We start from the raw sequence: 17,933 nt of genomic DNA, 5'->3' as shown, positions 1-17,933 counted from the left end.
CAAAAACGTTACTTAAACGTTATCTTAATTTGTGGCACATATAAAGAGCTTGAGCAACAGAGATCAAAACAGATCTGATTGAAAGAACAAATATTGATTCATGTTTTATGTCAGATTACATTCATATTCTACATGTGAGGAAGATTTCAACGGCAGTCTGGGTGTAATTGGTCCCTGGAGAGGAAACATCCGCTCACGCACTCTCTCTCTCTCTCTCTCTCTCTCTCTCTCGCTCTCTCTCTCTCTCTCTCTCACGACCGACCGACTGTTTTATGAAGTCCCGTCCTGTCCTCTCCTAGCACTCACCTCAGATATGGGACAGCTCAAGCCACAAGTTTTGGTCATATGCTGCTTTTTATTTACATGTTACGCAGCAGAAAAGTTTAAGACCAGAAGTCTGCGGCAGAAGGATGGAGATTACGTGGAGAAAGTAAGACAGACTTTATTAACTTTTCTTTATTTGGAAAAAGGACATCATAACGTTTAGTCAATTGTTAAATTGAATTATCCATGCAACATGGCATGTTTTTATTTAAAACCAAGTTTATGGTACGGTATAATGTACAGGCACCCGGTTGTTCTCCCAAAAACAGGCCCTGACTGTGTGATCAGGTAGCCTATCTTGAATCGCACTGAAGGGGCTTATTTAGCAATAACAGCCGGCTGCTTGTACATTATCCCAATTATTACACGGCTATGTGCCACATGAGAAAAAATCTTTTGTTATTGAAATATTTTATCAGCTAATTTTTACCGAATGCAGACCTTCCGCGAGGCAAAGCCGTTACTTTTGATTTTAAGGTAAGGTCAACATTCAAATATAACGTACAGTTTATTTGGTATAGTCATTTGAAAATATAATATCATATATGTTATTAAAAGACATATTTATAATTCATTTTTAAAAAAGTTCTAAATGATTTGCTGCATCCAATAAGAATCAAGCATTGCAACGTGCTGTGTAATGATTAAAGTGAAAGTACACATTATTGCTCAGTGGTTGCTCTTTCGTGTCTCAAAAGTCTTATTTACTGTTTATGTTAAGTACAGTATCAGCTGTATCTAATATGTTTTTGCTTAAATTATTTAGAAAAAATATAATTACAACTTTTTTATACCCAAAGATTTATTTTGAGATCCTGTTTGCCTATGCATGATGTTAGTCATTGGTGAGATCTCCTCTGTGACTGTAGATGAGATATATGTGAGACATTTGGAAATGTGCATTTGTCTATTTCTCCCAAAATTGCTTAGACTTAAAATGAGAAATAATAGAGTCAATTGTTTAAACACACGAAGAGTATTGTATTTACATTTAAATTAAGTCATTAAGCAGACGCTTTTATCCAAAGCGACTTACAGAGAGTTCAGGGAGCACTAAGTGATATTTCATACAGGAGCAATAATACAATAGATGCTAATGCAAAGTTACTAGATTCAACAAAAGCTAGACCACTACCTGTTGAGAGAAAGAGAGAGGGTTAGTGTTTTTTTTATTTGTCTGTCAAGTATTTGCAGAAGAGATGGGTTTTAAGTCGTTTTTTTAATGTTGTGATAGATGTGGTTGACCGGACTGAGCTAGGAAGAATGTTCCACCAAGAAGGAGCTGTGAATGAGAATGAGCGGGAAAGCGATTTAGTGCCCTTATAAGAAGGCAATAGAAGACACCGCTAGTTTGCTGAACACAGGGTTCTTGATGGGGTGTACGAGTCTTGAAGGGTGTGAGTCTATGCAGGTGTAGATCCAGTGATGGTCCTGTAGGCAAGCATTAGTGACTTGAATCTGATACGGGCTTCAACCGGTAGCCAGTGGAGAGAGATAAAAAGGGGTGTCACATGAGCCCTTTTGGGCTCTTGGAAGACAAGGTGTGCTGCTGCATTCTGAACCAGCTGGAGCGGTTTAATAATCTTTGCCACAAGACCAGCAAGGAGAATATTGCAGTAGTCCAACCTTGAGATTACCAGGGTCTGGAAAAGGAGTTGTAGCTCATGCTGGGGAGATAGGGTCTAACCTTTCTAATATTGAATAAGGCATATCGGCTGGACCGCGTTTTCTTTGCAATGATTTCATTGAAGGACAGCTGTTCATCAAATACTGTATGACTCCGAGGTTCCTGGCTGAAAGGAGTGATTTTGGTATTGCCAAGTTGGATGGTGAGATCGTGTTGCACTGTGGTGTGTGCCGGAAACACGAGTAGTTCTGTCTTGGCAGGGTTCAGCTGGAGGTGATGCTCTTTATCCAAGCGGAGATGTCTTCTAGGCAGGCTGTAATGCGAGCTGCTACAGTGGTAGGTCTGGGTGAAACGAGATGTAGATCTGGGTGTCTGGATATGAGAAGACGTGTGCCCGTATGAGAATGGAGGTGTTATTTTTGGTAGAGGTAAATAATCTGGATTTGGTGAGAATGTGATGAGAATTATTTGAGATCATATTTACATCTGCAATAATATCAACTTTTGTTTGCAGACTTGACAAACATGAGCTCAGTTTAGGACCATGTGACATCTTCTCTGAAACTCTAATGACAGAGACATTTGTGAGATTTCTGACTCCGTTGTGTCAAAGAGAAACATCTGAGTTGAGACTTAAGCAAGATTGTCTGTTTGCTCTCCGTTTAATCTAATTTTTGTCTTAAAATACGCAAAAACTGACAGACAAGATCTTTTTAATGTCTCAGTTATATCTTTATTTCTTTTTGTAACTTTTATTTCTTTCTCATAAGAGAAATCTGAGACTTTAAAGATAATTTAATGTAACTGAGTCTATGAGTAACAATGGAGAAGTAAACGAGTGATCATTTGAAATGTTTCTTTCTCACATGGAGAAGTAGACCTCCAGAGTAGAAGTTGTAAAACTCTGGTTTTATTAGCCACGTTTTGATTTCAACCAGTCTGAAGCAATTCACGAGATGGTCAGATATTTATGAGCGCACAGATATATGAGTGACTGTAAATATAACTTGCTCCTTCAGATATGAGGATCGATTCTGTCTGTTTCACAGATCAATGTCATAACTGTGATCTCCCACAGTTGGTGCAAGTTTGCCGTATCGACTAAACTCTTTATATTGAACAATGTCAGGTTCATTTTTGCAGACGCGAGACAAATTTGAGTCATGGGGTCCACTTAACAAAGCGATGACAGATTGATTCCTTAAAAAGATGTGACCGATTTGTTTAAATTTTTCAAAGTCCACAAAGAGTTCACTGCAGAAAATGAACTAGAATGAAATATTAGATACCAAACAAACACACGTACAGTATTAGCAGTAGTTTTATTCTGAGAATACAGGATAATCTGTTGGCCTTGTTCCATAAAACCTGTTTAGATATTTGCCTTTGTATAAATCTGTCTAAACTTTTAGGCAAAATTTTAAGTATACAATGGAGCGCATTGTGTGGTATCCCACAATGCATTGCGCTCAACTAAACCTTCCATTTTCCGTGTAACTGAATGTACCGTATCAACAGTGTTCTGTACTATATGGCCCTTCTGAAAATGTACTATATATAAAAACCAACAAAAAACATGGTTAAAAAAGGTTAAATTAAGTTTCATAAGGGGTATCAACCATGGTATTCTTATTTTTAGAGCTTTTCTTTTGTCTGACTGCTAACCATTTTTAATAGGATGATAACTGGGTCCCACTTACTTAAACAAACATGCACAGCCGATGAGGTCATCTGAGTGTATCAGTGAGCAGTAGTCAGCGGAGTGTATACTGCACAGTATGCAGTACCCAATGCGCTCATGTTTATTAGTCATCAAAGCCAATTGAATTTACAGCTGTGAGCTGTTAGAAATTCCCCAGCTCATTTCATTTCTTGATAGCTCTGAAGTCTCCTGAGATTCATTGAAAGACGAATTTGATATTTATCGTCTGCATCATTTCAGTCAAAAATCTTGCCAGTGGAACCATCTGCATTCACATTAGTAAGTTTGAATAGTTTAGACACTGAAATCATCTTTATCCTTTATTTCAACACTCTTATTTTTAGGAGGTTGCTTTTTTATACCTCAGGAGATTTGATACCATTCTAAGCACATTTTGAGACATTGTTGAGATCAATATTAAAATGGAAACATTTTTGAGGTTTCAGGCTATGAAATGAGCTCGTACTGAGGCTTAGAAATGAGAAGCATCGGAGATGCAGATGAGACTCAAGCAAAAGTTCATTTGTTCTCCATTTAATCTCAATGAAGTTTAGGAAAAATAATTGAGAAGTAAAGAGATCTTATCTGTGATTTTTCACACATTTTATTTTTATAACTGCATGTCATTGTCCTGCAGAAAAAACAAAAGAAACCATTAAAGATGTTATAACGGTATTAAAGGGATTTGCATTGGTTTTAATGGTTCTACTGGTATGTAATGGATTCTATTGGTGGGATGTTAAATCCTATTGGAAAAATGCCCATAACACACTACAAAAATAATTTTGTAATGGTTTTATTGGAAAAAGATAATAGTTCATACTGGTATTTTAATGGAACCGTTGGAATTTCTGATATGGTTTCTGTTGGGTTTCTATTGTCTTTTTTAGCAGGGTGTAATGTTTATAATGGGAATTACATTGGTTTAAATGGAAACTATAATGGTATCTATGTGAAGGATTCTATTGGTGGGATCTTGTAGATGGGAACCATTAAATCCTATTGGAATAAAGCCAAAAACACTCTAATCAAAAATATTTTGCAATGGTTTTATTGGAAACAGCTAATGGTTCATATGATATTTGAATGGAAACCATAATTTCTGTGATGGTTTCTACTGGGTACCATGCTGAAAAAAACAATGTAAACCATTAAATGTGTTATAGTGGTTGTAATGGTTTTAAAGGGATTTGAACTTGCTTTAATGGAAACTGTAATGGTTCTACTGGTATGTGATGTATTCTATTGGTGGTATGTTAAATCATATTGGAATAATGCCCAAAACACACAACACATTTTTTTAATGGTTTTAATGGAAAAGCTAATGATTCATAATGGTATTTTAATGGAATCAATTATAATTCTGTAATGGTTTCTGTTGGGTTTCTATTGTTTTTTTTTCGGCAGGGTCAATTGGTACCTATAAAACTATAAAACCCTTTCCAAAACACAAAAAGATAATGGTATTTTATATTTTTGGCTATGTTAATTGTGTTTTTAGAAGGGACTTCATTGGGACTATCCCCAAATATGGGTAATGTGGTTTTGGGTGTTTCTGGTCCAGGTGTTATGAGCACTGCCAACACATTTAATAAGTTCGCCTACCATAAAAAAACTGACACTGTGCGAAAATAAATACTTATTGCTCTTAAAACGGTTTTAACATGGTCTCATCACAGTCTTAACATCAGGATGCTTAAACAACTTCATCTCAGGAGAGCCGCTTTATTGAAAGTTACAAGCAACCAGGAATTCTGCCATATTTTTCATTAACTGTACAATGAAACAAATGAAGGCCTCTGTCGCACACAGTCCGGGGAAAATGCCTTTGTTCACGGGTGAGAGATTATTGTTCAGCAAACCAGTCGACGCTTATTATAAATGACTGTATCATCTCACCGTCCCGTCATTATAATGAAAAGTAGAAGCTCAAATTCTTTTGAATTTTCTCACAGTGGGTAGAGAACATGCACATTTCTCATTCAGACCGTTCGGGCAGTCCTAACTAATGAAGCCGCTGTGAATAACCACGGAGGGAAATAGCGCTGTGTGCTCCGCAAGCCTTTGTTTGCAGTACATTCAGGTGTGTCCTGTCAATAAAAAGCATTGAAGCCAAACTCACCGAGGGTTGCGAGCGCAGCCACAGAGCCTCCAGCTTATAAATATGAATACATTTCACTTCCCGGCTCGCCCCTGGCCTGTATCGAGAAGATTTATTGCCTATTTAAGGGCCCTTATTTCCACAGCTCTCTGCTTGTAGGCATGCTGATTAGAAGTGGCATTAGTCTTGCGGAAACTGAGTCAGGTGACAGTGGAGCTTACTTAATGTTAAATCCAGACCTCTCACGCCAGGGATTGTTCGCTCGGATGAGGTTAGGTGCTGCTTTTTATTCCACCCTGGACATTAAGAAGCACTTTCGGATGGAGATGTAAATGCGTGGCGAATCGCTGCCTCGCTTATTCTCTAAATGTCCCATTATGGATGTGGTTCTTCTGTCGCACCTGCCATTTTGGCTCGGTTTTCCACCTGTGGGATGGTGTCATAAATATACCCCCCCCCCGAGAGTGTTTATTCAAATTAATTTTATTCACACTCTCTGCTGTATTAATATGATGTCCTGTCATACAGGATCAAACGTTTCACGCTGACTGTTGCATCATATTTTCAATGCTGTGGATTATTATTGCTCATACTTGGAGGGAAATTTTTTTAAAGACCACACAATCTCACGGCAAAATTTTACGATGTTACAAATAGTCCAACATTTTTCCAAAGTCTGTCCTATAGGGCCAGTGTCCTGCACAGTTTAGCTTTAACCTGATCAAACACCCCTGAATGAGTTTATCAAGGTCTCACTATGCAGACTAGAAACTTCCAGACAGGTGTGTTGAGCCACATGTATACGCAAGTAAGGTGTCAGTGCAATTGCTTCTAATATGTTAAGAGGCGTTACATTTCCGTCACACGCTTGCAGTATTCAACCAATCACTTCGCACCAGTTATCTGGCCAATCAGTACGTCCTTCGCTTTTATAAAAAATCTGCGCTTGCAGAGAGGCGGGGCAAAGAGGAGATACAAACATGAATGGTATGTGGAAAATACAGCATTTTTTTACCTTAAATTGTACACATTGAATTACATCTAAAACAAACCATAACATTTTTTGGCCGTGTCGGTTTAATATGAACCCTTTAAGCATGGAAGTACAAAAAAACATTGGATGATTAAAATAATAAAAAAATAAGATTACTATGTCACATTCATATCAATCGCACATTTTTTGTACGATTTGCTTTGTGATGTAAGGAATAGAGGTGGGGTCAGGTGAGGGGCTTCAGTTGTGCTTTCTAGGAACAGAAGTTCTTTAACGATTCACAACGTACAAATTCATACGAATAAGCCACCTTGAAAAAGTTATGAATTCCTGTGAGATTAATCTTCACGTTTTACAACAATTTGCGTACAGAAATATTTTACCCATGATATAAAACTGTTTTGTATATTTATTGTGAGCATCAGTTTAGTTCTAGAAACATGGGATTGAATGCTTTGTGTATCGTTTTGCAAATATAATTGGTGCATTATTCCAACTAGAAACATGTTGAATGTCATATGAAAAAGACTTTTCTGAAATGACTTTTCACTTTGTCTGACATCTTTCAGCTGTTAATGAGGCATTCATTTTTTTTCAATGTTTTGCAGCTGCCTCGATTCACTGAAACATAAAATTGTCCACTTTTCAAGGTTCAATCAGTTATAGATGGAATCCTGCCTGACACTGAATATGCTATAGAATACGTTAGATTATAGATGCAATATGAGTTTAAGTATTATGTCACAGTTCTCTTTAAAGTTACAAGTTTCAAACCAGTGAGGGCACTACTAAAATAGTATCATATTTTATTAGAGCCATGTTACCCTGGACGACAAAACGTAAAGATCAATTTTTCGAAATTGAGATTTTTACATCATTTGAAAGCTGAGGAAATTAGTTTTCAATTGATGTATGCTTTGTTAGGATAGGACACTTATCTGGCACAACAACTGTTTACAAAGATGGAATAAGAGGGTGCAAAATAATTCTAAATTTTGAGAAAATCGTCTTTGAAGTTGTTAATCTGAGGCACTGTAGCAGGTCATCCACTCACAAAAAGAAAGTTTTTAAATATTAACAGTAGAAACTTTATAAAATATCTTCATGGAACATGATCTTTACTAGATATCCTAATGATTTTTTTGCATAAAATAAAAAACAGCAATTTTGGCCAATACCTTGTATTTTTGCTGATTGCTAAAATGTTCCCGTGCAACTTAAGACTGGTTTTGTTGTCCAGGGTCACAGCCATAAGAAATAAAAAAACAAGATCTCTTTAATATCTAAATTATTTATTTTACACTTTAATAAGCTTAAATGAAGAGCAAATGGGAACATTTGCTTAAAATCTAATATCGGATATTTCAGATAAAGAGTTTCAGAAGAGATCTCAACAATGTCTCAAACTGAGCTCAGATTTGTCAAGTCTGCAATCAAAAGTCTGAAATTTCTCCATTGAGGGACGAATGAAGCGATGTCTAAGCTAAAGGTTGATCTAAAAGTCAATATTATCACTTTTAATACACAAAACATTTTTTAAACTGTATATTAATTGCTATTGTCTTCTTTTAAAAATGATGTAAATATTGTGGATTTAAAGTGTGAGGCTTGTGTGATTTCTGTCATTTAAGTGGTTTGTTAAGATAATGAATCTCAATAATAGTGAGCCTGCAGAGCTCTTTACAGTCAAACTGGACAGATGACTCCATCTCAGTTCAATGAGGCTTAGCCCCATTATGGGCTACTTTTCCATTTTCATTAGAAACTTTGCACAAAACTGGCTCGACTTGTCCAATTTCACAGTTGTAAATACAGCTGCAGCATGGTATTTCCATCAGAGAGCTGATGGTATAGCTCTTTCCATTACAATGTCTTTCTAAAGTAGAATGAGATTTCTAATATCTATTACAGACACTCAAAGCTGCAAAATATGCCGGTTAACAAAATACTCAAATGTTTCTCAGTATTCCAGCTGCCTTCAGGGTCCAGCAGGACCTCCAGGAAGAGACGGAAATCCAGGAGTGAATGGAATTCCAGGCACTCCGGGCGTCCCGGGCCGTGACGGTGTAAAAGGGGAGAAGGGCGAATGTGTGACGGAGAGGTTTGAAGAGCCGTGGAAACCCAACTATAAGCAGTGTGCCTGGAAATCTCTCAACTATGGCATCGACCTGGGCAAAATAACAGTAAGAGGCTGAAAACTGATTCCAACCCCTCTCAGCATATATAATGTTTAAAATAAATAAAATAAAAATCTTGTTATAATTTATTCATCCTCATATTGTCCAAGACCTGAAAAGAACTTTCTTCAGTGCGACACAAAAGAAGATATTTTGAGAAATGTCTCTGTGGTTTTGTGTTCAATGACAGTCAATGGGGCAAAGTGTTATTTGCTTCCCAGTGTTCTTAAGAACATCTTGTGGATGAGGAAACACAGAAAGAATTTTCAGATTTTGGGTTAATTACATTATATGTAGAACACACTATAGATCTTATGGCTTTCTTTATAAAGGAACATAATAGTGAATATGGTGTAAACAAGCATGTCGCATTGTTTTTGTGTATTGTCCTCAGGAGTGCACGTTCACTAAACGGCATGCAGACAGTGCCCTGCGTGTGGTGTTCATCGGCTCTCTTAGACTGAAGTGTAAAAAAGCTTGTTGTCAGCGCTGGTACTTCACTTTTAATGGAGCAGAATGCACATCACCGCTGGCTATAGAGTCCATCATTTACCTGGACCAGGGCAGTCCAGAGTTCAACTCCACCATCAACATCCACCGAACCACATCAGGTGAGATTTTACTTCATTATTATTACTGACAAGTAATTCATAAAAAAGAGTGAACAGTAAACTGGCCTTGTTAAAATGGTATGGCTGTGTAAAATTAAATAAAATACAATTTTTAAGTAATTTTAATATGCATAATTATTTACTGACAAGTAATTAATGAAGGAATACTGAAGAGTATAGTGGCCTAGTTAAAAAGATCTGGCTGTATAAAATGAAATGAACTGAAATCAAATAAATAGGAATTTTAATATGCATAATTATTTACTTTAAGTAATTGATGAAAAATAACTGAACAGTATAGTGTCCTAGTTAAAAGGATCTGGCTGTACATTTAATGAGATTACATTTCCGCTTGTGACTTCGAGCCAACAGCCGTACATTTTTCAATGCCCCCAAACAGATTAGATGAGGTCCCGTTCCATCTGAATGCTTCTTCATCAAGCGCTGAATGTGTACATTACCACTTTGAAAGGTCTAGTTTCAATTGCTGAGCTATTGAACATTTCCAAAAGACTAAATGCTAAATTTGTAGGTGATTCAAAATGCCTTGTTAGACATTGTTGGCATTCAAGTTGGGTGTCTTGTATTCCGAATGACCAAACACGGTATTAAAGAGACCTTCAGAGTATTAGTGATCATAAAATAACAAAGGCACCTTTACTGCTGAATGGGGGCTTTTGTAACACTTAACCCAACTACGATTTAAAACAAGTTAATCTGTATACCTACGTAAAGTTTAAATATCTTTTTAAGTATAATAATATAAATGTACTAGTATTATACTATTGCAGTAATATCTTGGAGCTATATTGGTCCACTTTTTAAGTTTATAAAAGTATACTTTTACGTATAACAAGTGTAATACTACACTGAGTGCACAACTATACAGCTACATTTTTTTTGTACTGCAAATATACTACAAATAAACTTATAGGCATACTTCGAAATGACTAGTTCAAACTTGTGTATGAATGTACACTTCAAAGAACATTCTCAGTAAACTAGTTTAGTAGTTATCATACTGCATGCACTTAAAAAAGTATTTAAGAGGCTTCTCAATCGAAATAGGAAAAAAAATGTCTACAAGAAAAGAAATTGGTTCAAATATAAGTCAAGTAAACTTGAAGTCTAGTGTCATTTTAACTTTATTTCTGTGAAGTTCAAAAGTAGACTGAGAGTTTTTTTATTTAAATTAATAAGTTTACTACACCCTAGAAAAGGTTGGGTTATTTAAATCCAACATTGGGTTAAAAATGGACAAGCCCAAAAGGCTGAGTTATAAATTAACCTAAGGTGGGTTGTTTTAACCCCAAATGCTGCTTTGCTTTAACCCATGTTGGCTGAAATATAAACATGTCTCAGGTTAATTTGACTCAAAAGTGGAGTTTGTGCATTTTTGTCCCACTGCTGGGAGGAAATAGCCCCAAAAACTTTTTTTTACATGTCAACAAAGAGAAAAGTCACCTGTCTTTTGTAGAATGACACAAGTTTTGTTCTTAATTTTAGATCAGCCTGTCATGCAAAGTGCAACCATTAGTCCATTTACAGTGATGTAAAGTAAATAAAGCACATGCCATGAATCTGTTTTATCGCCGCTTGTGCTACAGGGAAGATCTTTTAAAAGCTTTCCCCTCTAAACGCTACAAATTGTTCTGTATGGATTAATTACAGCAGATAAGACCATCTCTGAATTCCTAATTTCCCCTCAGGGTGCATTTAAGCGCATTTGTTTATTTCTGTTCTTCTAATAGTTTTTTGGGGGGTGTTTGTGGTAAGCTGCTCATGATCATCTTACTTTTGTCGGGTTTGTTTCAGTTGAAGGTTTATGTGAAGGTGTGAAGAAAGGCTTGGTGGATGTTGCCGTCTGGGTGGGTGTCTGTGGCGACTATCCCCATGGCGACGCTTCCACCGGATGGAACTCTGTTTCCCGGGTGATCATTGAAGAGCTTCCTCTGAGCATCTGAGACCCTTGTGTTCTTCAGGGAACATCACAACTTCTCTACAACATTATCTCTGTACTGTTTTACTAAATATTTAACTTTATGGCGAGTTTTGAAATGTCGAGGATTTATTGTACCAGTCATCATTCTCTTGAATGAATGAATGTATATATATATATATATATAGTGTCATTTGGACAGCCCTAAAGATGATCCATATATAAAACTCTTGTGATTTATTCACTCTGATGTTGTTTGAAACTTCTCTTTCTTCTGTGGAACACAAAAAGAGATATTTTGAGAAATGTCTCGGTGGTCTCGAATCTACACAGTGAAAGTCAATGTTGTTTGGAAACCAATGCTCTTTAAAATGTATATTTTTTCTGTTCTGCAGTCATACAGGTTTGGAATGAGCTTTGTCTAGCTGTCTACCCACAGGTTTTACAGTTTATTATCCAGTACTGTAGTAAAACACAACTCTCTAACTGGTGCAAAAATAAGTTTTATAGTTTTAGTTTTCCGGTACGGTCTTGTATTATCCATATTAACCACGTTTTAAAATTTTAAACTTCATTTTTATCAGCTTGAGGCTAGACATATACTGTATAACTTTGTACATTTTATCGGGTCATTTTTTAAATGTCAATAACGTTTTTTAAAAGAACAAAGTCGCTGTCTCTGGTACATGTTCCTCAAAGAGCATTACTTATTAACCTATAAGCAAAATGCATTTTCAGGCCGCGTATTTCAGCTCGTTAACAGAAATGTCAGCAGTGAGTCAAATGTCAGATTTAGTGAATCTGTGACCTCGATTTAAGAAATAAAGTTTTACGCTGTTTAGCTTTTGCCATGCCACAGGACACACTTCAGTGCAAAAGTTAAATTAAGATATAAACATGGTACAGGCACTTCTTACAAGCATGTGTACACAGTACAATAGATTTTTTATCCCTGAATCTCGCTGATTAAATACTATTAGGGCTGAACAATACAGATAAGACACATCTTAATATTGTTGGTAATCAATGTCTAGCCTTTATTAACGTTACTTGTTTTGCAACGCATAAAAAAAGAGCCACTGTATTTAGCGTTAGATTTAGTAGTCAAGAACTAAATCGCAGTAAAAATATTCTAAAAAGTTAGAAGTTAAAATTAGAGAGAAAAAATACACAGAAATAAATTACAATATTCACGTATTTTATTAAAACACAGAGACCTCTGTAATCTTCATCTTTTTTAAACCGTGTATTCCTGTACGTTTTTAATTAAATGTCATAAAAATGATTAAAACATACCAACTTTAAAGCTGGATTTGCTACTGAGGTTTCAATCTGAAACGCTTTCTAAACACACTGAAGATCAAGACAAGGTCTAAAAACTCCACAATATAACAAATACATCATGGATATTCAACGTATTGCCCAGCCCTATAAGATAAAATATTAAAACATACATCGTTTTTTCTTTTTTATTAAATAAAACAAATTACCTTTTTCAGTGTAACTTACAGCCACATATAAATGTACAGTATAGAGTCACATTACATCCTTCCATCACTTGTACTGTATTGTGACATCAGTATTCATTTGTGATGTCACCTCTTCTGAAGGGTTTACTTTTAAAGAACCAGTTTCAGGAGTAGTGACTTCTGTTCGACAAGACTCTCTGGCGTCACTACTGTTCCAGGAGATGACCCGCTCGATTTCACTTCTTTCTGTCGACGCAGCCTCCAACAGGACGATCCGTCCCAGCTCCGGTCCCTATGTGCATTTGCGTCCATTCTCACTGATCCAAAAGGTAGCGGGAAACGTTCTCATAGACCACAAAGGTTATGCAGCAGGCTGGTGTGACTCGGATCAGGTTGGGAACCATCCCTTTATAGAACCCTGAGAGGCCCTCGTTTCTGAGGACAATGATAGGCAAGAGACGGATAAATATCATATTGAATCAAATGAATACTAGTCATGCAGTAGTACACTTATAATTGTATGGGACCAGGTTTTCAGAAAAGTTTAAAAGCAGATATACTTTTGCTTTTTTAATATCGATATATTGTGATCAATTCTATTTACAAATGATTAAACCAAATTGCATGTTCATCTCGTATGGACTTTGCTTCAAGCCACCAAGAATTTCTTGCATTTATTACACTTATAACAAATGAGCTAATAAAATATTTAAACTATGAATAAAACATAAGCTATTCAAATATTTAAACTGTTTAAAATGATCTATAATTAAAATTATTTCATAATACATATATTGTCTGTTGTATTCGACAGCATATCATGAATGCCGGTCATGGAACAACACTTTTGTTGAAGGCAGATATTTTCCTTTAAAGCTGTTCCAGCCCAAAAAAGCTGTAAATTTGCTCAGGTGTTTGTTTGAGATTACGGTGCGTGCATGTCTCCTGCTTACCTCCATGTTCTCCCAATAACATCTAATACTCCGTCATATTTATTGTGCTGATCTTGCAGACGGGCCCGGACGACCTGATAGGGGTACGTCGTAGCCACGGCAAATACTTTAGACAAAGCCGCCATAGTAATATATTCTAATGGGTTCTGGGAAGGAGAGAGGGCAACATGTACCTTAAGATATTTCCTGCGAAGCTGAGCTGATAAATGTGACGTTAACAACGTGTCCCAACCAGGTGTGACACCACAAGTAATTCCTCTCTCAACGTTGAACAAAACATGACATATTACAAATACAGCCAATCGTAATCTTTTCACATTTAGCGTATGGGAGAGATGAGATGAGATTTAACCGTAAGTATAAAGTGTCCCACAATGCAATGTGCTTATCCGTTCTGAACACAGTCAAACATTTGGTAAATATAATGAAGAATCAAAGCATGAAGTGATCATACAAACCAGTTTAGCATCTGATTGCATCTTTCTGTATTTGTTGTAATCTCGCTTCAGTTCTTCATATGCCATGAACTGCAGTGCACCATGGGAGGTTCCAAACAAACCCGGGACGAAGCCCTAGGGAGCACAACAGTTAACTCGGCTAGATAACACAAACAAACCCTGCAGCGCAACAAAAACATGATCAAAAAAATCACAAAGCTGCTCATTTCCTTATACAAATGCGCCTCCTACAGGCAAGTTGTGGAAATTCAGGATACACTTTATTATGAAACGTTAAGTATTTCCTGTTCAAGCAAATGATTTAGCCCCAAAACAAAAATAAGACACAAACATGTAAAAAAACACCTACAGATTGCTTAACCCTACCCGATAGAGTCCAGCGATGCCTTCATGGGTGTAGATTTTTACAAGAGCGTCCATCATTCCTTTGTATTGCTTCTGATCTGTGTTATATTGCAGGACGAGGCGAGTTTTGGTCACCCAGATCGGGTTGGTCAGAAAAAGCGTCATGGCCCCTAAAAAAGGTAACACATCAAAACCTGGTTAACCTCTCTCTCTTTCTCCTCCAACGGTTGTTGTGGAAACTTTGAATAGCCTTTATCATGTTGTTGCCTCCCTAAGATGAATCGCTTTTTAGTTTTCGACAGATTGGATAAACGTGTCTGTTAAAAGCTTAAATGGTAACAATCAACAAGCTGTAAATCAAGACACTCAGATAAACAGAATGATTTAATCATTTTAGTGTTCAATTGATCTTTAAATGACACAGATGGGAGTGAAAGATCGGCTGCTGTGACTCATCACATCTTCTGACCAATTCATTTAAAAAAGAGATAATACTGAAAAAAATTTTTTAGAACTAACATTATTGTTTTACATTGTTTCAGGAAAAGAAAACATCACTCTTTTTGTCTGACTAGTCTGTCTGCTTTCTGCCTTGACCTAAAACTTTGTTGTCATAAATTATTTATTAAAGTATTAAAAGCATTCAGTTATTGCAAACCACTGCGATTTTGATAATTCTAATATATCTTGCAGCCCAATTTGAAAGTTTCCTGAAATTTCCAGCCGAGGTGTCTTAATAAAAAGGGCCATTATTTTACTTTTAATGGTATCTGGTGAGTAATTCAGGGGAAATGAATGAGGAAATGTAATTAAATTAGTGCATAAGTCACAAGAGATGTCCAGAGAAACCCATATTCTCATGAACATGAGCCCTTTTACGGCCTGTTTCATGTCACAAAAATCTTTTCATAATATTAATTGGAAACTTGAAGAAGTAGAATGCCTAAAACGATATATATATGTTATAAATATATATATAAAATATAACGTTTGTAAAGCATCTTTTATGCCTAATGATTGTTGTTAAAAATAAAGTAGGGTATTCCAGAATTGCTTTGGGATTAGAGAACATTCGGCACACAGCAGCGTCCTAGTCACATAAATTTGTTATCAGGAATATATGAGATTCTTTTAATGTTTTCCGGACTTAAAAACAACTGATCAATAGTAGAACACTGCCTCATTCATTATTCTGGAGTTAATCTGTCAGGACTGATTAGAAAGATCTGTACCCAAATCCACTCCGTCAGGCGTCTTTGTGATTGATAGCAGAAAATAAATCAGTAGAAGAGTTTACCCTCTCTGCCTTTTATCTGTTTAGTGGAGGTGGTGAGCTTTTGTGATGGAAAAACTCTGAATACATCAGTGTAACAAGCAAGGCGGGACGAGAGCCGTGAGAGAACGATGCGAGGCCGGTACAACATGCATCTGACACTCATTATCACTTGCGTCGTCCCCTCACGGCTCTCGTCCCGCCTTGCTTGTTAAAATCAGTTATTTTACATTTGTTGATTTATTAATTATGTCATTTATTTATTTATTTGTGACAGTTATTAATAATTATTCAAACTTCTTGGGTTTCCTCCACATTCTCTTTACTACATAAGCATTTTAAATCTTAATCTTAAGAACAGGCAACATGTCTGACTTGATTTATGTGCCCACTGTAGTGAGAGATATTCAGTACTGACCTGCTGTAGCGGCCGACATCAGATGTTCTCCCATGCTCAGCTCCGTCTTTCTGCCCTCTTTATTGTATGCTTTTATTGCATTGTAGCTGTATGAAAATAAGATGTCATTATGCAAACATGAACATCATTTTTTTTTATACTACTTGTAAAAATGCATTTAGTTTTGCTTTATTTATAGTTTATAAACCCCAATACCTGATGATCAATGCCAGAAAGATCTGTTTCAAAAGGGTTCAGTTAAAGCAAGAAAATCTGATCTTTTGAACAAATTAGTTCACATGGTCGATTTTTATTAGATTTCAATAAATTGATTTCAATTTCCAGGTTTAAATAATAACCATGAATATTATACACCTCTATACTGTACGGAGTACAAGAAGAAAAATACATACAAGAAAAAATAAAGCCCCCATGAGGCTCCAGCACCCCAGATATTGGGAGTTACGCCTTGGTAAAGTCCTCGCAGACCCTCCTGGTGCCAGACGCTCCTCAGACAGTTTAGAATCCCACTGTATTTAGGTCTCAATTCTAGCCCATCACTTACTGTAACATAGTCAACAATGCAACAGTTGAGCTGAATGCAGCCTGTCCTATATCATAATTTAACGTTTTTTGAAAATGTATTTATGTGGCAGTAATATAGTATATATATATATATATATATATATATATATATATATATATACTCATCATTCTTTACTGCATACAGTAAATATAATTCTTCATTTTTTGCCACATTTTAGAACAACACAAATCTAACAACAGGAATTATGTGGTTACTAAAAAAATCCAAAATAAAAAACAAAGCCCATACAATGTGCAGAATTATTAGCACATTAATGTAAATGCATATTGTACATCATTACCTGCGAACCTGATTTTGACCAGATCCAGGGGATGTAGCACCAGTGTGGACACAACCCCTCCACTGAGTCCAGCCACTAAATTCTCAATTTTCACATGACTGAAGAGTCTCTGCAGGCTGCCGGTGAGAGTCTGGGGTGCAGGAGAGCCCGGGGTGGGACTGGGGTTCATGACTGCTGCTGTCTTACTGCTTGTCAACACACGGGATCACTTACATAAAAAGAAGACAAAACAAGTGTCATGTAATAGTCGCTTTTGATAGAATATATCCTGATGGGTTTTACTATTATGCGGCTGGTAAAAGCTGACTTTTATATAAAAGAATTGCTTGACCTTACCAGTAAATGTCAAATCATGTACAGTGACAGGAACGAAGACTCGGAAACATGCTGCAACTGCATGGAGCTTCACACAACATAAACTGCGCATGCGTGACATTGCACTTTCAAAATAAGAGTGTACGGCGAGTGACGAACAGCAAGGCGAACATAAATACAAACTATGTTGTTGATTTAGTAAAAAATACGTTTAATTTTAATTGAGTCAGTTATATTTTTATGTAAAGTAAATAGCATTCAGTGTTGTAACGACTGCAGTAAAAATGCTTTTTTTTTTTCGTTATTTTAAAGAGGAAGATTAAAACTGTATGTGATAATGTTTCATTTTGTTTATTCTGAA

The 17,933-nt window shown here is 36.3% G+C and overlaps 2 protein-coding genes across 2 annotated transcripts; one reads left to right on the top strand and one right to left on the bottom strand.

The window, feature by feature from the left end:
• The first annotated feature begins 291 nt into the window (after positions 1 to 291).
• Positions 292 to 11,607, top strand: cthrc1b (collagen triple helix repeat containing 1b). The gene is made up of 4 exons (XM_056763068.1): positions 292 to 430; positions 8,713 to 8,931; positions 9,320 to 9,536; positions 11,352 to 11,607. The coding sequence occupies exons 1-4, from the start codon at positions 314 to 316 to the stop codon at positions 11,498 to 11,500; spliced, it is 702 nt and encodes a 233-aa protein (XP_056619046.1). The 5' UTR covers positions 292 to 313; the 3' UTR covers positions 11,501 to 11,607.
• Positions 11,608 to 12,930: 1,323 nt separating this feature from the next.
• slc25a32b (solute carrier family 25 member 32b) lies at positions 12,931 to 17,729 on the bottom strand. The gene is made up of 8 exons (XM_056761751.1): positions 17,594 to 17,729; positions 17,258 to 17,465; positions 16,784 to 16,934; positions 16,392 to 16,477; positions 14,722 to 14,870; positions 14,356 to 14,469; positions 13,898 to 14,043; positions 12,931 to 13,379 (listed from the first exon to the last, which is right to left on the bottom strand). Exons 2-8 carry the CDS (start codon positions 17,424 to 17,426, stop codon positions 13,259 to 13,261), a joined length of 936 nt encoding a protein of 311 aa, XP_056617729.1. The 5' UTR covers positions 17,427 to 17,465; positions 17,594 to 17,729; the 3' UTR covers positions 12,931 to 13,258.
• Positions 17,730 to 17,933: the final 204 nt, after the last annotated feature.

Source organism: Triplophysa dalaica, chromosome 12, assembly GCF_015846415.1.
Source record: "Triplophysa dalaica isolate WHDGS20190420 chromosome 12, ASM1584641v1, whole genome shotgun sequence".
NCBI classification, from domain to species: Eukaryota; Metazoa; Chordata; class Actinopteri; order Cypriniformes; family Nemacheilidae; genus Triplophysa; species Triplophysa dalaica.
The sequence above is the reverse complement of the archived record's forward strand: the minus strand, read 5'-3'. Positions and strand labels throughout refer to the sequence as shown.